Raw genomic sequence first — 23,304 nt, forward strand, 5'->3', positions numbered from 1 at the left:
TATCCTTTATCTATCTTATACAAAACTCCAAAATTTAAATTTTTTTTCAAAATATAATAATAACATTTGTAAATTTTTGTTAATATGAAATATATAAACCTGTCAAAATGTATATATAGTTAAATTGTTTAATAACTTATATCGAATGTGTAGTTTTATTAAAATTATTTGCATGTAATCATTAAATGTGTTGGATGTTGTGTAGCTATGCAATGTCCAAAACTTTAGTTGAGCGACTTTGATTTAGTAATTGTACGGTAAAAAAATATTGACTTCGATCTTGAAACCTAATAGTCTAATAAATTCTAAATAAAAAAATTAAAACAAAAGGAAATGAAAATAGTAAATGACTTTAAATATTGAAATAAACATAACCTTTTAAATCAATTTAGCGAATTCAAGAGACAATTTTAAGGCTTTTAAAATTAAATGGGGGAAAATATATGTAAAAAGAACATTTTTAGTAGATATATAAATGTCCATGCACTATTATAAGAGTTTTGTTAACCTTTTTATAATTAAGGTAGGGATAAATCTTAGTAATATATACTCCGTATATTTTATCTATATAAAATTATCAGTATCCATACCTATATACGAAGTATTTGTGTTGTATACTATATTTAATCAGCTGTTGGTTATATATGTGACTATTATATAATATATAGTTTTTTGGCACGATGGCTAACTTAGGAAAATATATGTTCTAGTAGGTCAAATATAAGGTTATTATTGTGTCTATAGATTTAATGAGTGCGACGGGTAAATAAAACATTTATACATTAGATTGATTGTAGCTATTGATGCGGATGGTATGATAAGAAAATTTTAGTTTTTTCTCAACAGGAGATATAAATAAATTAATCTACTTCTTATATAGCTATGTGGAGTATTATTCAATTATTTTTTATTTAATAAAATAACATTATAAAAAATTAAAAGAAATTTAAACAACATAAAATACTATTCAAATAACGTTCCTTTATTTTATTTTTTATTGACCATTAGTAACCAAGTCCTTTAATAGTAAATGAATTACCTTTGTTTTTATTTTTATTTTTCCTACGGGTTTAATAATTTGATTTTTAAACCGTGCATCGCACGGGCACTATGCTAGTTGTATAAACTATAAACGAACTTAATTTGACTTAATAATGTTTTAGGTTGATTTTATTCTTGTTTAATACTCCATAAAATCTTTGTATATATAGATGTATCATCTTCACACAAATGAATAAAGTCAAAGGGCATAATGGGAAAATCTTAAATATCTCGCCTTTTTCTCAATTTTCATATCCCTGTTATTTTATTGGATTGTTTGATCTTAGGTAAAGACTATAATAGACCCGGTCTACAATAACTTATTGTAGACCCAATCTTCTAGTATACCATACGAATGTGATTATATTATACGAAATGTGATTATATTACTACTAAAGTGATTATATCATCCTGAAACTGTTATGTAAATGTATTACTCAAAAAATGAATTTATCATTATAAAAAATATCATAGTAAATTACATCATTCAAAAGATAATTTTTAAATTTTATCATCCTAAACATAATTATATAATTTCATTAAATAATTTACTACGAGATATTGATCTTAAAATATGGTTCATGCACTTTATCTAATTCCTATCCACCCTTAATTTTCTAAGCACGCATAATTTGTTTCTTAACATCTTTATAGGAGATTTATTAGAATGCCCACTAACATAGCATGATCCATGTAGCCAGCCTTAATTAAGAAAAGCAATCATCTTGATTTGAACCATTAAAGCTTTTAGTGGAGATGATAATTAAGTAATAATTAGTACTAACTATTTTTTATTTGATGGAGTTTAGAACTATAGCAATAGTTTTGCTTTGTTCATATCTTGCTGCAAAGGTCATATACCAATGGCTTAAGCTCAACTTACATACACCACACAAGCTCCCACCTGGCCCACCAAGGTGGCCCTTTTTTGGAAACCTTCTTCAACTAGGTCCACTTCCTCACCGTGACTTCGCCTCCTTTTGTGAGAAATATGGACCCTTGGTTTACCTAAAGCTCGGCAATGTGGGTGCCATAACCACTAATGATCCAGAAATCATACGTGAAATATTGGTTCGACAAGATGAGGTTTTTGCCTCTCGACCACAAACATTAGCCGCAACCCACCTAGCCTATAATAGTGGCGATGTGGCCTTAGCCCCAATGGGCCCGAAATGGAAAAGAATGAGAAGGATTTGCATGGAGCACTTGCTCACGACTAAAAGACTCGAGCTCTTTGTGAATCATCGAGCTGAAGAAGCCCAACATTTGATTCAAGATGTATGGGGTCGTTCCCAAGGAAATAAGGCGGTTAACTTAAGGGATGTGTTGGGCTCATTTTCTATGAACAATGTAACTAGGATGTTGTTAGGGAAGCAATACTTTGGAGCTGGAACGGCGGGTCCACAAGAGGCCCTAGAGTTCATGCACATAACACATGAATTGTTTTGGCTATTAGGCTTGATTTACTTGGGTGATTATTTGCCAATTTGGAGGTGGGTTGATCCATATGGGTGTGAGAAGAAAATGAGAGAGATTGAGAAAAGGGTTGATGATTTTCATACCAAGATAATTGAGGAGCATAGAAGGGCAAAGAAAATAAGAGAAGATTTGGGAGTAGATGATGGAGAAATGGACTTTGTGGATGTTTTGTTGACCTTGCCTGGAGAAGATGGAAAGACACACTTGGAAGATGTGGAAATCAAAGCTCTAATCCAGGTACCCTTGCCTTACTTGAGTAAAATACTACCTCCGTTACATATTATTTGCAACGATATGACATAAATGAGATGGGGAAAATGTCTAATCGTTGCAAATAATATGTAACGGAGGTAGTAGTAGATTTGATAAGTAAAATATTGTTCCATTCATGTCATGGGATCCACAAACGCTAAACTTAGCAACTGTTTTAAGAAAAAAAAGTAAAATATCATGTTAAAAAAAAAAAAAATATGCAAGCATAAGAAATTGATGATGATTTTGACTTATATAGTGAAGCAAAGAGAAGTTTATTTACTATCGAAGGAAAAAGATTCTAGAAAGAAAATTTTGTTAGTGGAGTTAAATCAATGTTACCAACAACAATAACATTAATCCAAATATAATTTATCAAGATACAATTAGGAGAATTAGTTTGAATGTGTATTCTTATTGCTCGACATGGAGTACATTTATCGTAAACATCTAATTAGTTTCAACTTCCTCATTGTATCACCGCATATTTTAAAAGAAATTTTGTCAAAAACCTCCTTTTAAAAGCATGTTTTTGTCAAAAACCTCCTTATAGATTTTTTTTTGTGAAATCATACCTTAATCAATTTTTTTTTACAAAATCATACCTTTAGACAGAAAACGGGGTTTGACCCCGTTTTAAGGCGTTGACCACCCACGTGTTCAACGGAAAACCACCCAAACCCACCAGTCCACCACCACCACAGTCCACCACCACCTCCTGCCAGCGTCTAGGGTTCCTTGTCCCCCCCGTCAGTGACGCTATCCCAGCCCCAGAACCCCGTCGACGACCCTCACTCTCCTTCCTCTTCCCACCGCAACCATAACCCTCCTAATACGGTGGCTATCTCCGCGCAACCACATCACCGCCACCTGCTCCACCGCACCACCTATCTCCGCGCAAGCACAACAACATCAATCCCCAGAAGCCTCCATCTCCACCGCTGCAACACCGCACCAACTGCAACCCCAATTCGCACCAATTAAGCCCCAATATCCCTAGCAACCTTCATCTCCACCGCCTAGGGTATTGTCGCTGTGAAGGGAGTGGTTGGGCAGGTGGGGGTAGGCGAGTTGCGAGGTCTGGTTGGCTCGAATTGGTGGCGATTGGAGGTGGTGCGTGCGGTAGTCGGTTCTGCGACTGTTGTTGGTGTCGATTGGTGGGGTTGGTGTTTGTGTGGGTGTTGTGGGGGTGGGCGTGGTGGCTGGTCTTTGGTGGTGGGTTAATTTGGGGAAAATTTTGGTGGTGGCTGGTCTTTGGTGGTGGGTTAATTTGGGGAAAATTTTGGTGGTGGTTGGTCTTTGGTGGTGGTGGTGGCTGGTCTTTGGTGGTGGGTTAATTTTGGTGGTGGTTTTTCGTTAAACATGTTGGTGGTCAATGCTTGAAAGCGGGGTCAAACCCCGTTTTCCGTCATAAGGTATGATTTTGTAAAAAAAAAAAGTTGATTAAGGTATGATTTGACAAAAAAAAAATTTATAAGGAGGTTTTTCACAAAAAAATGCTTTTAAAAGGAGGTTTTTGACAAAATTTCCTATTTTAAAATCATTATTCACACAATTACTTGAAAATAGGATATGATAGCTGCAGCAACAGACACATCAGCTGTGACAAACGAATGGGCAATGGCTGAAGTAATAAAGCATCCACGTGTCCTTCATAAGATCCAACAAGAACTTGACACAATTGTGGGACCCAACAGAATGGTATTAGAATCAGATCTTCCACAACTTAATTACTTGCGTTGTGTTGTACGAGAAACTTTTCGCATGCATCCAGCAGGGCCCTTCTTAATCCCACACGAATCACTACGTCCCACCACAATCAATGGGTACGACATCCCAGAAGGGACACGTGTCTTCATCAACACACATGGACTAGGGCGAAATCCTATGGTGTGGGACAATATAGAGGAATTCTATCCAGAAAGACATTGGCCGTTGGATGGGAGTAGAGTTGAGATCAGTCATGGATCTGATTTTAAGATATTACCATTTAGTGCGGGAAAGAGAAGATGTCCAGGGGCCCCACTTGGAGTAGTGTTTGTATTAATGGGATTAGCTAGGCTTTTCCATGCATTTGATTGGTTGCCACCTGATGGAATGAAGCCAGAGGAGATTGATACCAAGGAAGTTTATGGGATGACTATGCCTAAAGCTCAACCTCTAATGGCTTTGGCTAAACCAAGACTTGCCCCTCATTTCTATCTATGATACATTTTAAGAGTTGTTCTAGCAATAGCTTAATATAAGCGTGTCTTTTTTTTTTTTTCTTGTAAACATATAAATATTGGTTTGGACTGACTCCTATGCTTAAAAAGGTTACACTTTGTTTGAAAATGATAGTCCTATAACTTGGTACTAGTTTTTTCGATTTACTAGAAAATTGTCTATGATACTTGACAATAATGCCGCTTTTCTCACAGTGTCACTACTAAGGCCCTATCTTATCAAATCACTTGAGTTTTGATTGAAGGTATCATGTACGGAGTACTTTTTTATCCCAAAATTAATCGGAAAAGGAGCTTCATTTACACCTAGGTGTATATAACAGACGAAACAACAAAACCCGAGTTCGAATCTAGGTGGGACCTTGTTTATAAATCATAGTTTCAAAATCGTCAAACCCTTTTGATATGGCAATCTCTTTTATTTCCACTCTCTTTCAAACTCAAACTGAAAGTCTGAAACTAAAACCATGAAAGTACAATACTTGATCCCCTCAAACCTGAATCTCTCTCCAACCTCCTCACACTCAGCTCCTCTACTTAAAATGGACGTTGACACCGCCGATAAAATCCACGTCACTGTCACCGACATCCTTAATTCCTCCGACAGTGATTCCCTCACTGAGAAACAAATCCGACATCTTGCCTCCCTTAAACTCAACCTCGACCTCTCCGATTTGCCCCACAAATTTTTCATCCGACAAATCATCGAATCTTTCTTACGTTCTTCCGACCATCCTCAAAACGACACCGTTTTGCCCCCTAATTTACCCTCCACCTCCATTAATGAACCCCACAAAGAAACTCCATTACCAAACTCAGAAAGTAAGCTTCTTGATTCATGTCGAGTTATTTGCAAGGTGGGTTTTTTCGTAATTTTTCATTCAATTTCTGTTTTTTTAATTTAGTGTAATTTTGCTTTAAACCCTAATTTTGTACCTTAGATATTAATTCAATGTTGCATTTTAATCTCTGATTATATATTATACATTTTAAATTTTAAATTTTATCTTATCTTATGTTATTTATTTATTTTTATTTTTTTTTTAATTATGATCATAATCCTAAATTTTGCAGAAATTAATGTTGAATTGGTGATTTATTATGCACTATTTAATTTTATAGTAATGTTGAATGTATTGTAGTTGTCACAAAAGAGAGATTTAGCAGTGAGAAATTCAGGAGGGAGAACAGTTGTTTCAATTGGAGAGTTATCTATGAAGGATGGGAAGGTCATTCCAACCCCAAATAAATGTAATTATAAACCTCCTCTTCCTTGGTAAGCTGTGTTGTGCATTAACATTCAGATTAATAAGATATTATATTATTTATGTACATTGTTGATTTGTCCAGAATTTTGTTGTGTGTTCTTTGTTAAGGGAATATGGTAGGTGGACCAAAGTTTGAGAATTTTGGTTATCTAGTTGGTTGTTCTGTAATGTATTCATTTGAAGAGGTCGAAACTTTGAACCAATTATTCGAGCATCCTTTTGTTGGTTATTGAGTTTTCCATTTAAAAAGTTTTCATGTTGAATGTGAGTGTTGAAGCTCTCTTTAATTGGGAGGATAAAGAAATGAAATTTATTGTATATACTTGTGCCAATTTACAAGATAATGAAGTGAACTGGTTGGAACTTACAGAAGGAGGAAAGTTTTATGCCGAACTTATCTAGCATTATTATGCATTCGTATCTTTTATTGTATGATATCTCGTTTGCTTGATTGTTAATCCATGGTTTGATGAGTGGAGGGAGATTGCATTATTATGCATCAAAAAGGTACTTTATTTGTTCCAAAGTAATAGCTCGAGTGTCAAACCTAGTCGAGTTTTAACTAGAATGTCTGGAAATGGTGATTTCACATCATAATTCAGTACCTTTCAGAGTTTGCAAAATTGACCTAAGAAGTATATTGGAAGTTTGGAACATAGGGAGTATATGTTACACAGTTCATAATAGTCTCTTGATCTTCATTATCTTTTTTATAATTACTACTATGCTATGCATGTCATTAGTTCCTGTTGTTAAGCATGTGTGGTTGATGTGGCTGTTATAGATCTCGTCCTTTCTCTTTCATCTAATTTGTGCTGATGGGTTGCTAGGCATCAACTTATTTCCTGACCAATGGTCACTTCTCCGAAAGAGCATCCCTGCAGTTGATGAAGCTATAATAGAGGCTGAATCAAAAATAAGGTTGGTCCTTTTTCGGTATGAAAATGTATTTCTCCAAGGCTTTTCTTTTTAGTCTTCCTTACTGCATGTTTATATGGCTGAAATGACGATTGACATGGATGTCATGATGTATTCTGTAGATCTGAACTTGAGAGTAAACAAGGTTTTGATAAGCTTGATACATCTGCATATAAAAACAAACAGAATGGTGGTGGTTACTTTGGACAAAGTGGAGCTGAAACAACTAAAAAAGACGGTGCACACCATAGAACTAGACTTATTGCCGCTAGAGAACATACTCAAGATACTTCAACTGTGGCTTCTACGCCCCGAAGACTTGTACCTATTGAAGTCATTCGTTTTGATGGTAAGAATTACCAGCAATGGGCTGATCGAATGGAATTATATCTGAACCAATTGAAGGTTGCTTACGTGCTTTCTGAACCATGCCCTAGTGGGCTGGGAGTTGCAGACAAGAAAATTGCAGAGACTTTATCTGCTGCAGAAAGATGGATGGATGATGACCATATATGTCGTCAAAACATCTTAAATTCCCTATGTGACAATCTTTTAAGACATTATTCTGAGAAATCAGGCACTGCTAAAGATCTTTGGGAAGAACTCAAGCTCGTCTATCTTCAGGAAGAACATGGAGCTAAAGTTTCTCTGGTTAAGAAGTATATTGATTTCCAAATAACTGAAGAGAACTCGATCTTTGAGCAAGTTCACGAGTTCCATCAGATTGCGGATGCACTTATTGCTTCGGGTATGTATGTTGAGGAAAAGTTTCATATGAACGTCATCATTTCTAAGCTTCCCCCATCTTGGAAACCCTTCAGCATCCAGTTGATGAAGGAAGACAACTTACCTGTATGGATGTTGATGAATCAGCTGAAGGCAGAAGAGGAATCTCGTCAGAAAGGTCATAAAGGTGACACTCTTGTTCCTAGGGCCGACTTTCCTGTGCTTCAGCCCCACAAGAAATTCGGACCCCAGAAAATTCCAATGAAGAAGCCTGGAGTTCCTCATGCTAGTCCTGAAGCAGACGGGGTTAAGAAGTTTAAGTTCTGCAACATTTGTAAGAAGAGGGGGCATTACATGGAGCAATGTTGGTTCCGGAAAACTGAAGGGATGGATAATGCAAATGTAAAGGATAGTGTCACTTCTACAAATGTTGTTGTTGGGAGCAATGGGGCAGACAAAGATGGAGCTGTAGGTGATAGTACTAATTAGGTACCTCGCTCTCCTCCCTAAACTCAAAATTATACTAATTATTCGTAATTAAATCATCATGTCTTTTGTGAACCATGCCAATGATTGGACTAGTGGAAAGGTTTTGCTGGCTAGGTAGGAATATGTAAAGAACCCTGAGGCAAGGGACAGAATATGGTGCGATGATCTTAGATTGTCTTATATGAAGTAATTTTTTGCTTTCATTACTAGCTCTTGGCGGGTATTATTGATTTGTAAATTTTTTATGGATCAATAATTTTACAAAAACCCAAATAGAAAGCGAGATTTTATTAAATTATTATAAACCTAATACATGATCAATTTATAATCCGCAACAATTTGATGAAACCAAAAGAAATAGCACCCAACTGGTGAAAATCATTAATTTTCTTTCTCAAAGGATCTATCTCCCCTACCCTCTCCTTGATATTATTTCCGCAAGTGGTAGCAGCATTTATGGCTGCACTTACCCTTGCACTTGTTGCTGTGTCAAAGTCTCCTGCTTTTATAGCCTCAAGACCTGCTTCGAGATCACCAGGAACTCTCGAGTAGACGCCCTGGCAATCTTCCAATACATTTTCTCCTACAGGACCGGTTATGTTGAGATTTAGGATCGTGCCAATGGTTGAATTAATGGCTTTGGCACTTGATATACTCAACTCAAAGGAGATTGTAGCTAGTTGTGGGGCAGTTGATGTGAGGCTGCGAGGATCCGACCCAAGTGTTGATATGCAGGATTCGTAAGTGACATTTATCGGGTCAGCTTCAGAGATTTCCTTGCAGACAGGGAGTAAAAGGCTGGTTATAGCAGCAGTTGTAAGTAAGCAACAGAGTACACTCATGACAAAGACATGAAAGATGTTTTTATTCATATTTGTTGGTGCTTTTAATCTGTGAACGGCTGTAGGCTGGCGCTGGAAATTGTTCTTTTTTGCGATTTTGCTCCCTTTTTTTTTTTGTTCATGTATGCTATTGAAAATTTTTCGTCAAAGCTATATGGAGGTTATAGGGTGTTCTTGGGTCATACAAGAGTCAAATAGAAACGTATAACAATAATAACATGCACATTTTTATTCATGCATCATGAAACAAGCAAAAGAAACGTTATATTATGAAAATGTTAACACTAAAAAGCCTTTGCATGAGGGAAGACTGATGACCAAAGCCTGTGCTACATTATAATCAAAACACCTCATGACAATCATGACCTTAACATGAGAAAGTTTCGGGTTTATTACAACAAAATTTATTTCGAACCGAGAAAGTTTCGGGTTTATGACAATCAATCTAATGTGTAATACACCATGAATTATTAATTATTCATACAAAAACGTTTTAAGAATTATTTTTTCAAGATGACAGTAAAGGCAAGAAAAATATCAGCTAGCTTAAAATACTCAGAATTCTCCTTAGTTAAAGGAGACGCTTCTCCTTCCTTCTCCTTAAATGTATCCTCACAATCTGGACCGCTATCCATGGCTGCACTTATTCGTACATTAGCTGTCGATAGATCCTTACCCTTCAAAGCATCAAGCCCCTCTTGCAGATCACTCTGAGCATCCGAATACAGGTCTGAACAAGTTCCCAACGCGCTCTTGGCAAATGGGCTCAACTTAGGGTCTTTCCGGAGTTTAGCAATGGTTGTTATAATGGATTGTGCCTTAGATGAACTTAACTTAAAGGATATCTCTACTAATTCATCAATGGTTGGATTTGTGCTCCGACGATACGATGTCAATGCCTTGACACAGAAATCATAATTGATATTTTTTGGGTCGGATTTTGAGATTTTCATGCAAGTATCCGGTATAAGGTTAAGGTTTGTAGCTTTTGCTTGGGAAAAAGTTAAACAAACGATGAATACTACTAGAGACATAACGTAACACTCCATTTTTTTTTATTTTTTTTTTTATTTTTTTTTTAAGTTCTTTGAAAAAGGTGAACAAAGAAAATTAAGATCTAAGTATTACTAGGAAAATGGTGGTTTAAATAGAGGAAGAGTGTTCTAAAATCCAAATTAAGTTAGTGTACGATAATTAAGGTGGGAATCACACATATATGGTTATTATTCAATGCACTTCTTCATTCCAAGACATTTAAGCTCAATCATTGTTGTAAAAATGTAAAATATTACGTCCGTTTTCAATTCATACCATATAAACCAATCAATGTGATCACATTATATAAATGTATTCTATAATCCACTCATCCTCCATGTTTTTAGTTAATCGTTTTGACCTATTATATGATTGAAATTAGAATAATATTTCTTTTTTCATCTTTTTCTTTGAGCACAATTTCCTTGAAGTCTTTCGGTTTTGACCTCATCACTAATCAAAAAGGTAAAAGTTTAAAAACAATATAGTGTATTGTTTACAAGTTTAAAAGCCGTCCTTTTAAATGTTACACCTTCACATAATATTTAACATAAAAACTATCGGAGAAGCCAAACTTTTTATTAGAGGTGTCATTTTTGGGGACTATTTTGTCATAAAATCGTGTTAAATTAATTAATACTAGTCGGTTATATTGTAATTAGAGCTGTCAATTCGGGTAAATGGGTCGGGTAAGAGTGGGTCGTGTCAACTCGGGTCAGGTCAATTCGGATTAATTCCATAACCTATGCGGGTCGGGTTTGGGTTGGGTCATATATGCTTGAGTCAGGTCACGTCGAGTCATACTTCTTATCGGGTTTGGGTCGATTTTAGGTCGGGTTACATTCGGGTCGGGTAAATAATAGGTCGGGTTTAATTCGGCTTTTCACGGGTTAAAGCGGGTTAGGGTAATTCTCGGGTTCGAGTCGGGTTCAATTCAAGTCGATAATTTGCGGATTAGAATCAGGTAGGGTCATTGTTGGGTTTGGTTCAAGTCAATAATTTGCGGATTATAATCAGGTCGGGTCATTCTCGGCTTCAAGTCCGGTTCGGTTCAAGTCAATAATTTGCGGATTATAATCAGGTCGGGTCATTCTCGGTTTCAAGTCCGGTTCGGTTCAAGTCAATAATTTGCGGGTTATGATCAGGTTGGGTCATTTCCAAGTTAGGTCATTCTCGGATTCAAGTCAGGTTATGTTCAAGTCAATAATTTGCAGGTTACAATCAAGTCGGGTCATTTCTAAGTCAGGTCATATTTGGATTCAACTAATTATAAATAGATAATTATCATTTTTATCAATCCAATTATTTCCCTTGACTATAATATATATGACAATATACTAGGGAACTATAGTTTATAATTTAGGAAGATAATTATCTCATTTGACCATACAACAAATATATACTATATTTAACTCTTAAATTTGAGGATGATGCTCCTTTCTTTTGCTGGCCTGAACCGACTTGATCTCCCTAGACAAAATGCTTTGATCACCAATAATAAGGTGGTCTAAATTGCATTTAAGGTGATTTGAAATCGAGTCAAGAACAATTTGGGTTGAATTTAGGTCGGGTTAGTAACAAATCAGGTTGAATTTTTGGGTTGGGTAAGTAGTAGGTCTGGTAAAATTCGGGTCGGGTTTATAACAAGTCGGGTTGAATTTGGGTCAGGTAAATAACAAGTCGGGTTGATTTCGGGTCGGGTTTGTAACAGGTTGGGTTAAATTTGGGTCGGGTTAGGAACAGGTCAGGCTGAATTCAGGTCGGGTTAGTAACAAGTCTGGTTAAACTCGGGTTTTGACGGGTTAAAACGGGTCAGGGTCAATTTTGGTTCAAGTCGAGTTCAGTGCAAGTTAATTAGATTGGTCGTTGTAAACCGGTAAATTGGTCGTTTAACATCCAATTGGATGGTTCCACACACCCAATTGGACTCCCGTAGAATATTAAGGATCATGGTAAACATTTTGGCAATTTTTATTTCCAAAGAAAAAAAGTCAAAAAAAAAAATTCCAAAATTGAAGGTAAATATCCACGCTTTTTTAGAAATTTTGGAGGATTCGGGGACAAGTGTCGAAAAACCTTGAAATGTTAGGGAATACATCTCGGGGTCCTATAATGACGTTTGGAACCATATATGATCATTATATGTTGTCATAAATGTTCGTGGTAGGCTTGATTTAATGAAATCGGTGCAAGTTACAAACCGGTAAATAAGTCGTTTAAAGGCAAATTGGATGGTTGCACCCATGCAACTGGACTCCCGAAATGTATTAGGAACCATGGTAAACATTTCGGCAATATCCCCGTTTTTTGAGAAATTTTGGAGGTTTCGGGGACCAGTGTAGAAAAGTCTTGATATTTTAGGGGATACATCTCGGGGTCATATAATGTTGTTTGAAACCATATATGATCATTATATGTTGTCTTAAATGTTTGTAGTATGCTTTAGTTAATGAAATTCATGCAAGTTGTAAACTGGTAAATTGGTCGTTTAAAGGCAAATTGGATGGTTCCACCTACTCAATTAGACTCCCGAAGGATATTAGGGACCATGGTAAACATTTCGGCAATTTTTATTTTCGGGCTAAAAAAAGTTTTTAAAAAATTCCAAAATTGAAGACTAATATCCACGTTTTTTGAGAAATTTTTGAAGTTTCGGACCCGGTGTCGAAAGTCTTGAAATTTTAGGGGATACATCTCGGAGCCATATAATGTCGTTTGGAACCATATATGATCATTATTCGTTGTCATAAATGTTTGTGGTAAGCTTAAGTTAATGAAATCGGTGCAAGTTGTAAACCGGTAAATTGGATGGTTCCACCCTCCCAATGGGACTCCCGGACTGTATTAGAGATCATGGTAAACATTTCGACAATTTTTATTTTCGGGCAAAAAAAAGTCAAAAATTACAAAATTGAATGCTAATATCCACGATTTTTGAGAAATTTTGGAGGATTCAGAGCCCGGTGTCGAAAAGTCTTGAAATTATAGGGGAAATATCTCGGGGTCATATAATGCCGTTTTGAGCCATTTATGATCATTATATGTTGCCATCAATGTTCGTGGTAGGCTTGATTTAATGAAATCGGTGCAAGTTGTAAACCGGTAAATTGGTCGTTTAAAGGCAAATTGGATGGTTCAACCCACCCAATTGGACTCCCGGAGAGTATAAGGGACCATGATAAAAATTTCGGCAATTTTTATTTTCGGGCGAAAAAAGTAAAAAAAAATCCCAAAATTGAAGGCTTATATCCATGTTTTTTTGAGAAATTTTGGAGGTTTCGGGGCATGGTGTCGAAAAGCCTTGAGATTCTAGAGAATACATCTCGTGGTCATATAATGACGTTTAGAACCATATATGATCATTATATGTTGTCATAAATGTTCGTAATAGGCTTGATTTAATGAAATCAGTGCAAGTTATAAACCGGTAAGTAGGTCGTTTAAAGGTAAATTGGATGGTTGCACCCACCCAATTGGACTCCGAACATTTCAGCAATTATTATTTCCGGGCGAAAAAAGTCTAAAAAATCCAAAAATAAAGACTAATATCCACGTTTTTTGAGAAATTTTGGAGGTTCGGGACCCGGTTTCGAAATGCCTCGAGATTCTAAGGAATACATCTTAAGGTCATATAATGTCGTTTGGAACCATATATGATCATTATTTGTTGTTATAAATGTTTGTGGTAAGCTTGAATTAATGAAATCGGTGCAAGTTGTAAACCGGTAAATTGGTCGTTTAAAGGCAAATTCGATGGTTCCACCCACCCAATTAGACTATCGGAAGGTATTAGGGACAATGGTAAACATTTTGACAAATTTTATTTTCAGGCGAAAAAAAAAAGCAAAAATTTCCAAAATTGAAGGTTAATGTCCCGCTTTTTGAGAAAATTTGGAGGTTTTGAGCCCCGGTGTCGAAAAGTCTTGAGATTTTGGGGAATACATTGGAGGTCATATAATGTCGTTTGGAACCATATATGATCATTATATATTGTCATAGATGTTCGTGGTAGGCTTGAGTTAATGAAATCGGTGCAAGTTGTAAACCGATAAATTGGTCGTTTAAAGACAAATTGGATGGTTCCACCTAGCCAATTGACTCCTGGAGGGTATTAGGGACCATGGTAAATAATTCGGGAATTTTTGTTTTCGAGCAAAAAAAAGTCAAAAAAGTTCCAAAATTGAAGGCTACGAATCCTAAGATCCACGTTTTTGAGAAATTTTGCAGATTTCGAGGGCCCGGTGTCGAAAAGCCTTTAAATTTTAGGGGATACATCTCGGGGTTATATAATGCCGTTTTGAACCATTTATGATCATTATATGTTGTCATAAATGTTCGTGGTAGGCTTGATTTAATGAAATCGGTGCAAGTTGAAAATCGACAAATTGGTTGTTTAAAGGAAAATTGGATTGTTCCGCCCACCCAGTTGGACTCTTGGGGGAGTATTAGGGACCATGGTAAACATTTCGGCAATTTTTATTTCTGGGCGAATAAAGTTCAAAAAATTTTAAAATTAAAGGTTAATATCCACGCTTTTTGACAAATTTTTGTAGTTTCGGGACCTCGTGTTGAAAAAGCTTGAGGTTTTACTCGGGGTCATATAATGCCGTTTGGAACCATATAAGATCATTATATGTTGTCATAAATGTTCGTGGTAGGCTTAAATCAATGAAATCGGTGCAAGTTGTAATTCGGTAAATTGGCCGTTTAAAGTCAAATTGGATGGTTCCACCCACCCAATTGGACTCCCACCGGGTATAAGGGACCATGGTAAACATTTATGCAATTTTTATTTCCGGGTGAAAAAAGTCAAAAAAATTCCAAAATTGAAGACTAATATCCACGTTTTTTGAGAAATTTTGATGGTTTCGGGTAAAGCTGTCAGTTCGGTAAACGGGTCGGGTTTGGGTCGGTAAGAGCGGGTCGGGTCAATTCAGATTAATTCCATAACTTATGCGGGTCGGGTTTGGGTTGGGTCATGCTTTAGTCGGGTTACGTCGGGTCATACTTCTTATCAGGATTGGGTCGGGTTACATTCGGGTGAACAATAGGTCGGGTTTAATTCGGGTTTTCACGGGTTAAAACGGGTTAGGGTAATTCTCGGGTTTGAGTCGGGTTCGGTTCAAGTCGATAACTTGTGAGTAATAATCAGGTCGGGTCGTTCTCGGGTTTGAGTCGGGTTCAATTTAAGTTAATAATTTGTGGGTTATAATCAGGTCGGGTCATTCTCGGGTTTAAGTCGGGTTTGTAACAGGTTGGGTTAAATTCAGGTCAGGTTAGTAACAAGTCGGGTTAAATTCGGGTTTTGACGGGTTAAAACGGGTTTGGGTCAATTTCGGTTCAAGTCGAGTTCGGTACAGGTCAATAATTTACGGGTTACATTCGGGTCGGGTCATCTCCAGGTCAGTTCATATTTGGGTTCGGGTCTCACATACTCGGGTCAATTCGGGTCTAGAGTTTGTTTCAGGTCAGGTATGGGTCACCATTTTTTCGGGTTCAGATGGGTCAGTTAATAATCGGGTTTGAGTCGGTATTTCAGGTCGGGTCAATTTTTGACAGCTCTAATTGTAATCTCTAAAATAATGAATATAATTTGAGAAAATAATATAAATATGTTATTTAAAATCCAGAAATTAATAAAGTTTAGATAGGCCATCCAAAAAGACATTGAGAAAGAAACATATGTACAAGCACAACAAATATAGTATGGAAAATGTTTACTAATGAATATGTCATATAAAGTAATATGTACAAAGTCCATTTTGTTTTGAATTTTTTATGTGACAATTGTCCTTCAAAAATGAAGAACTTTTAAAGGTGTAGAGATTACTCCGCATTGATTAAACATCAAACAACTTTTTAAGTGTTACACCTTTACTAGTCAAATAAATTATTTGTAGAAGTGTTTTTTTTTTTTTTTTTTTTTTTTTTTTTTTTTTTTTAATTTTATTAATCACATATAACTTTGATTAATGATATTCGGTTTTAATCACTAAAAATAATACATCAGTAAAAATTGCTCCTAGAAAGTACTCTAAGTAGAGAAAATAATACAATATTTATGAGCACAACACAAACAAAAAAAAAAAAAAAAAATTGCACCTAACTAGAGAATTCCAATTTCCACAAAATAAACTTTATTAAGAATTAAGATTATTATGCATTTATGCTAAATGATTAATTAGTTCGTTCCCTTTAACAAATCGGCAAAACCAAGTGCAATGGAAGACAATTGAAAAAAATCACCATTCTCTTGTGTCAAAGGAGATTGCGCAAACTTATTTTGACAAGCAATAGGGTCATTTTGTGCAGCACTTGCTTTATTACTAGCTATCAAATAATCCCCACTTGTAAAAGCCGTTAAACCGTCTTGTAAATTCTTTTTAGCATCCGTATAAATCTCAGTACATGCCTTCAAGCCCTCTTTTGTCGACGGGTCGGTTTTTGGATCGTTGACAATGGTGTCAATTTTTGAAAGTATGGACGTGGTGTTGGATATGGCCATTTGTAACGCGATGGTTCCAAGTTGTGCAACGGTTGTGTTAGCACTCTTTGGATCCGACTCGAGTACTTTTACACAAGTGTGGTACTTGACATTTGCATCATAATGTATGATTTTTTCGCAACTATTTGAAATAACATTAGCAGCATTGATCAAAGAAAGAATGGTAAAAATTATAGTGAGGAAGAAAAATATTGGTAGCTTGGAAAATGGACCGTTGGAATGCATTTTTTTGAAATTTGCCAAGGAATATATGAAATGTGTATATTTATTTTATATTGTTTGATAGATTGGATCAGCAACATAGTCACATTACTTATATAGGTGGGTATGCGTACCTATGTGTGGATTGCAGACCTTTGCGGTCATAACTGGTAACTTACACTTTATTGACACCAAAGCATCAAATCAAGGTGGATATTTATTATTTATGGCAACAAATTGTACAAGATACATGTTGCAAAAAGAAAATAAAAACCAAAACAAAAAAAAAAATCATATAAGATGGAAGTTAAAAAAACACACAAATCATACAGGATCACCGTAGAAGTTTTCTTGTTAAAAAAAAAATCATACTAGGTTAAAAAAAATACACACACAAATCATACAAGATAGGAGTTAATTTTATCCGTATGGTAATATACTAATATATCATCCTATAGAGTATGTATCCCCGCTGATATTATAAGTCATGAGTATTGATATTACTATTGTTGCTTGATTTCATAGGCAAGAAAGCTTAATATTTTTTTCACTGTGTTTAATAAAAAAAAAAACTAACAAATATAAAATTAAAAAATCACAGTGTTTTATATCATGAGTACTACATTCATTTATTTTTTGTTATATCCCGAATTTTGGCATTATTCACATATTTGACTCTAACCAGTGCCGGAGACTTATACATTAGTAGAAAAAAAAAAAAACAATCATGTGAAATTTCCTTAGAATTGTTTAACTACATAAGTTCCAAATACGTAGTATCTTTTTTTAAATTTTTTTTTTTATATTTATAGATGGCTAAAGAAATTTGTACTTCATCTTTATTTAGGGTGCTTACAAAAACATAAAGAGTACTCTCTATTTATCTACGGGAAAAATACAAAAAGGAAATATGTATTTTGATGAAAATTGTATAACATACCTTCCCTTTAAAAAAAATGTGTATAACATACCTCTAAACAGTTTGGGCCAAGTTAAGTTCATTTGCAAGCAAAGTCCCACATCGGAACAAAACAAGAAAACTAACTCTACGGAGCGATACATAAACATTTCTTCAATGACAGAGAACTCATACCTTTCTCGGCCTTTTGGCTAAGATCAAGTGTAGTATCTGTTCTTATCAGTTTAATATCTGATACGTGGGCCAATGGCCCACAACGATATTAAATTTATGTTTTAAGGGGGAAGTCCCATCACAGTAGCTTGCTACTGGGGTCTTCAAGCGTCGCCCATGCGTTGCACTACTGCACGGGCCTGGCGCACCCCACCAATCCTCAGTGAAATTTTTACAGTAAATAATGATAATAGTAATGATGCATTTGATTTGATTAGAATAAAGTGAGAATAAATGTTTAATTTACATTGTTTTGAGTACTTGAGCTTAGAGCATGTAATCCTATTTGATTAGAGCATGTAATCCTATTACTTAGACAGTTAGACCTTATACTACATCTGAGCTTAATTACTGTGATTAGAGAGAGGCTTTGACCGCGACATAGTGACAATTGCCTGTGAAGCAACGTTAAAACCATTTTGATCTAGAAAGAAGAAGCAAAATATTTTCGTTATGGTTTGCAGATAGATTTGAGTTTGAGATACGGAATGCTCATGGTTTGCACGATTTTGAGAGCTACTTTCTGTAAATTGGTGAGCAAACTTGTGTATACATGCAAAGGATTAGAGGAAATTAACATGAGCTAAGCTAGGAAGGACATGTGATTTCATATTTTGATTTAATGTGGGATTTTACCACTGTGCTGCATTATAGTCCAGACTGATTTTTATCATATGCTACAAAAATTGAAGCAAAGACAATTGAGATCACGACACTGGAAAGAACAATGTTTCCAGTACAATGTCTCATCAGCTCTGCCTTGCTTATTATGTTTTTTCGATGTTGCATTGTAAGTCATGTAACATGGTATAATTAAGGAAATGGACAATCTACCACCAAACATGAAACAAATGGCTCATAGTAGTTGGCTCTCTATTGAAAGCAGGGATTTTGTAAGAAAGGCAGAATACATTACGTGGGTACACTTACATCAATGATGGAAGCTTGTACTCGGTTTCTTATGAACATGATGTTGTACGACTTGTTCCCGTTACCAGGTGAGATATAAGTTAAATGATATACGGAGTAGAACATAGCATATGAATGATGAATTAGTACTGCAGCTGAAGTTTAAGAGTATTCTGTATTGACTAAGAATATGTATCCCACATCGAAATAAGAAGGCATAACTACCGGAAGCGAAAGATTAAAAAGAAAAGCAAAGCCACTGGATAACTTACTTACCTGGACGGGGTCAATGGGCGAACAAGAAGGCCCATGGCCTAGGGTGATGGCCTCCATTGCACTTCGGAAGCGCATCAGCCTAAGATCTCCCCAACGGGGAGAGTCTACGTCATAATTTGTGATAGCGGGGGCCTGCGTTCGCGCGGCCCCTGTCTAATTCTACTCTTAAAATTTCATGGCTTAATGGTAAGAATTGCGCATTGATTATAGTCTTGGTAATGGTAATTAGATGACTCGGCTTAGTTTAATTTTATTTTAATATGTTTACTATTTTTTTCTAGTTGGTAAGCTATTTTGGGGTGACTTAAAGTTTTATAAACTCACGTTGCAAGCTCGTTCGGCGTTGGACTGCATACGAAGCAACTACAGGTCTACATTGTTGATGAAATTCGCTGTTTGTTGACCTTCTAAGAACACTTAGGACGACATTGTTGGTAATTAAACTAAATTAATGGTAAACTAGAATTGGGATTTTTAATGTAGCATGTACTTTATTTGATCTTATTATTACTAATAAAAATACAAGTTTTTTTTTTGACAGGAAAAAAAAAAAAAAAAAAAGCGTTTAATTGTATGAAATATAAGATAACGCCAATAATTAATGTGAAGTGACAAAGATAATTATAGACAGCAAGAATTACTTCAACAAGGATCTCATTTTATAAGAATTCTTTTGAAAGTAATTCCATGGATACTACATTACAAATATCATGTTCAGTTTGAAAGAAAATATTTCCAATTCTAATTTCAGAGCAATACTATTTTTTATTCCAAAAACAATTAAAAAGCGTGGACGGCAGGATTCGAACCTGCGCGGGCAAAGCCCACATGATTTCTAGTCATGCCCGATAACCACTCCGGCACGTCCACCTTATTTGTTATTTTGAAGTCAATTATTTTATTTATCCCTTTTTTTTAATTCTCTGTTTATCAAGAAATAAATGTCGTTATTTTGGCCTTGTATGATCAAGGAAACTTCATTTTGATAGTAATTCAGAAATTCTGCTAGCTTCCAACAAGAAGAATACATTTGAATGCTCAAATATAATGAAATGAGGAAAGTTCATATGAAGTAAATTAGCCAAGTACAAGTAATTTTTTATGGGTCCATATATCTATACTTTTTTTTGATAAGATAAGATATAGCAAATTAACGTATATGGGAATATAGTGAAATGGGGTATCATATTTTTCATATTCAAATAATTCATATTTTCTGATGCCATCAATCTTTTTCTTATATTGTACAAGTATTTCATAGATTGAAATCCTATATTCCCTCATTGCCGTTCTTAGATTTGTTATTTTCACTTATTTTAGAGTTAATAGGTTCGGATAAAACTTATAAGAAAAGTTCATATAAGCTAGTGCAAAATATGAGTGAAAAAAATAAATAATATTACAATTAGTTATCTTTTTAAATTTTTTTTGATGCCATCATTCTTTTTCTTATATTCTGTAAGTATTTTATAGATGAAATCCTATATTCCCTCATTGGCTCATTGCTGTTCTTAGATTATGTTACTTCCACTTATTTTAGAGTTAATAGGTTCAGATAAAACATATAAGAAAAGTTGAAATGAGCTCAAGTACAAAATATGTGATTGAAAAAAAAAAAATTATTAAAATTAGTAATTTTTTTTTTTAAAGTTAAGATATAAGAAGTAGTTCATAAAATTGGCAAAAGTAAAAGTGTTACAAATAATTCACAACTGTTAAACATGTACTCCATTGAATACATACATAGTTTATTTAATTTATCATGGTAATTATTAATGATTTCAATTTTTTTGATTTTGATGATCAGAAGTTCCATGACTTAACTAAAATAAAGTACAGTTGTAAGCCAAACTTTGCAAGCCCAATTACCAGTATAATATGGCCTTCAACTATCCAAATTTAGTTAATTCAATTATTACTTATTATTGATGTTGGCCTTTCGAAATGGGCTCCATACAAAGCTGATAACAATGTAACAAAGAGAATCCTAAAGGAAAAGAGTTAATTGAGTGGTCTCTAGGTTTCTATAAAGGGGTACTATACTAGTATGATGTTATTAGCGTACTTAACAGTAATATTCCCCATCAAAGCTTACTTAACATACGACTTATTCGAAGCCCCTTTATCTTTTAACTCCCTTTTTCTTCCCGAAATATCAGACACAATCATCGTTGTATGATCAACACGTTAGGATAATTTCACTTTTAACCTATAGTAAAAATGATTTATATTCTTGACTCTTTTTTAGAGGTAACGGAGTTGTATATTCTCTACTCTCTCCCACGTTAGGAATAATTCTTTGTACTAGTTTAATTTACGCATAATATTGTCATGATTTATATGGTTAGTAACATGATGCTTAATAATATACCAAGCAAGCTAATTATTTCTTTCAATACGTCAAGCATTAACGCCATCACCTTAACACGATTAACATGATTTGTGGACCCCAATATAAACGTGTCTTTCATATATAGCTTCAACTATAATTATAATTTAACTGTTACTTATTAAAACAGAATTTAATGGGTTCATAAACATGAATTTATTTCAGTCTGAAAATCACCAAAAGAGAGTTGCACATATTGACCAAATTGGTTGTGTTAATGGCCCCCTCCAAAAAAAAAAAAAAAAAAAAAAAAAAAGGGTAGAAATAGTGGGGCAAATAAAAGTATCAAAGACAAGTAGTAGATGGGTGTCACATTAATCGCGTACAATTTTCTTTAATTAGACAAAAAACTTTATAATTCACTTGGGGTAAAACTTAAAAGGAATATTGTTGTTAGTACTTCGATCGAGTATGAGCCAAGTTCAATCTGCTTTTTGGAAGGTAAATTGTAAGATAAAGATTGTATGTCTTAGATGTTGTCACAATAACTTGAGTGTGAAGTCCGGTAATTTCTACATGAATAACAACCTTAAATTCATATCAAATAATTCAATTGTCACCTCTACGGCTCTGCCTATATGGCTAAACACGTTGCACATAAGTACAAGAACATAATTGTAAGATGAAAATTGGAATAGCGTCCACAAGATGTTATAGTGTGGTATAGTAGAGCCAACAGGCCCATCACACACCCAGTAAGCTAAAGAAATACAACATTGAAAATGGAAAGACAATTCCCATTTTTGCAGGTAAACAAAATTGGATAGACAACGCATTCATTGATTTCAACAGTTTGGAATGGTATTAACTAGAAATATTTTCATGACATTATATGGGAGGTAGCGTAACACATTATTTATTTGCTTGATCGCGAAATACATAATTATTTGTTTGTGAAAAGGGGCAATAATTATTAGAAAATTTGACAAGAATGATCCAAAATTTAGTCCTTAAAACAAAAATAATCTCTAGATTTAACATATTTAAGTTCATCACACTATCAAATAATTTAAACGATAAATAACAAGAATTCAATTATTAAACAAAGTTAATTTATTTAAGCTTATTTTGTCTTAAAACACAATAAGTTCAAATAAGATTAATAGAGTGGACCAGAGGCACGGACTTAAACAAAGCTCAAATAGAGTGTAATACTTTAATGATAACAACAAATTACCAACTACCCACCCAAAGAAGAAAAGGGCACAATATAGGAGTGCTAATTTATACAGTCAAAATTAGGTAATGTACATGTACAAACTTTCCCATTTTAATTAATTCCATATAAGATAAGATTTAGAATAAATCTCTCACACACACACACAAAAAAGGTAAGCATATAATAGCATGATCCCCATTTCCCTATTTAATATCCAACCTTTAGTTAGTTGAACACCATAAACATCATGTGAAAATACTCCACTTTATTGAGTAAAATCAACAAGGGTATTTTATATGGTTTTTATCATTTAATCAATCAATTTCATGTTCACGAAAACACAAAGAAAAACTAGGACCCATATAAACAGGGTCCCAGATATTTATGGGTCCCATTTTTCAAGTAGAATCTGAGGAAAAGAAAATTAAGGAGGAAAAAAAAAAATTTTAAAATTTGAT

At 34.7% G+C, this 23,304-nt stretch overlaps 5 protein-coding genes and 3 non-coding genes across 9 annotated transcripts; 4 read left to right on the forward strand and 4 right to left on the reverse strand.

Moving 5' to 3' along the window:
* Positions 1–1,833: 1,833 nt before the first annotated feature.
* On the forward strand, positions 1,834–5,285 carry LOC145638617 (cytochrome P450 703A2-like). The gene is made up of 2 exons (XM_081689605.1): positions 1,834–2,757; positions 4,342–5,285. Exons 1-2 carry the CDS (start codon positions 1,840–1,842, stop codon positions 4,978–4,980), a joined length of 1,557 nt encoding a protein of 518 aa, XP_081545731.1. The 5' UTR covers positions 1,834–1,839; the 3' UTR covers positions 4,981–5,285.
* Positions 5,286–5,370: 85 nt separating this feature from the next.
* Positions 5,371–8,599, forward strand: LOC145638618 (uncharacterized). Of its 2 annotated transcripts, none has more exons than XM_081689606.1 (4): positions 5,371–5,854; positions 6,140–6,248; positions 7,096–7,186; positions 7,306–8,599. In XM_081689606.1, exons 1-4 carry the CDS (start codon positions 5,465–5,467, stop codon positions 8,396–8,398), a joined length of 1,683 nt encoding a protein of 560 aa, XP_081545732.1. In that variant the 5' UTR covers positions 5,371–5,464; the 3' UTR covers positions 8,399–8,599. The 2 variants fall into 2 exon arrangements, with proteins under 2 accessions (XP_081545732.1, XP_081545733.1); XM_081689607.1 differs by having other exon boundaries at positions 5,716–5,854; positions 6,140–6,273.
* Positions 8,600–8,603: 4 nt separating this feature from the next.
* LOC145638620 (putative invertase inhibitor) lies at positions 8,604–9,411 on the reverse strand. Its single transcript, XM_081689608.1, has one exon. It carries the CDS (start codon positions 9,268–9,270, stop codon positions 8,716–8,718), a length of 555 nt encoding a protein of 184 aa, XP_081545734.1. The 5' UTR covers positions 9,271–9,411; the 3' UTR covers positions 8,604–8,715.
* A 329-nt stretch (positions 9,412–9,740) lies between these two features.
* On the reverse strand, positions 9,741–10,549 carry LOC145640706 (putative invertase inhibitor). The gene has a single exon (XM_081691936.1). The coding sequence runs from the start codon at positions 10,287–10,289 to the stop codon at positions 9,741–9,743; it is 549 nt and encodes a 182-aa protein (XP_081548062.1). The 5' UTR covers positions 10,290–10,549.
* Positions 10,550–16,456: 5,907 nt separating this feature from the next.
* On the reverse strand, positions 16,457–19,355 carry LOC145640707 (putative invertase inhibitor). The gene is made up of 3 exons (XM_081691937.1): positions 19,299–19,355; positions 18,027–18,091; positions 16,457–16,901 (listed from the first exon to the last, which is right to left on the reverse strand). Exons 1-3 carry the CDS (start codon positions 19,353–19,355, stop codon positions 16,457–16,459), a joined length of 567 nt encoding a protein of 188 aa, XP_081548063.1.
* LOC145641119 (U2 spliceosomal RNA) lies at positions 18,071–18,267 on the forward strand. Its single transcript, XR_014115185.1, has one exon. It is a non-coding gene; the product is annotated as a U2 spliceosomal RNA (small nuclear RNA).
* Positions 19,291–19,451, forward strand: LOC145641096 (U1 spliceosomal RNA). Its single transcript, XR_014115163.1, has one exon. It is a non-coding gene; the product is annotated as a U1 spliceosomal RNA (small nuclear RNA).
* Positions 19,452–20,086: 635 nt separating this feature from the next.
* TRNAS-AGA (transfer RNA serine (anticodon AGA)) lies at positions 20,087–20,168 on the reverse strand. Its single transcript has one exon. It is a non-coding gene; the product is annotated as a tRNA-Ser (tRNA).
* Positions 20,169–23,304: the final 3,136 nt, after the last annotated feature.

The sequence above is a fragment of the Chenopodium album genome, chromosome 7 (genome assembly GCF_948465745.1).
Source record: "Chenopodium album chromosome 7, dcCheAlbu1.1, whole genome shotgun sequence".
In the NCBI taxonomy this organism is placed as follows: domain Eukaryota; kingdom Viridiplantae; phylum Streptophyta; class Magnoliopsida; order Caryophyllales; family Amaranthaceae; genus Chenopodium; species Chenopodium album.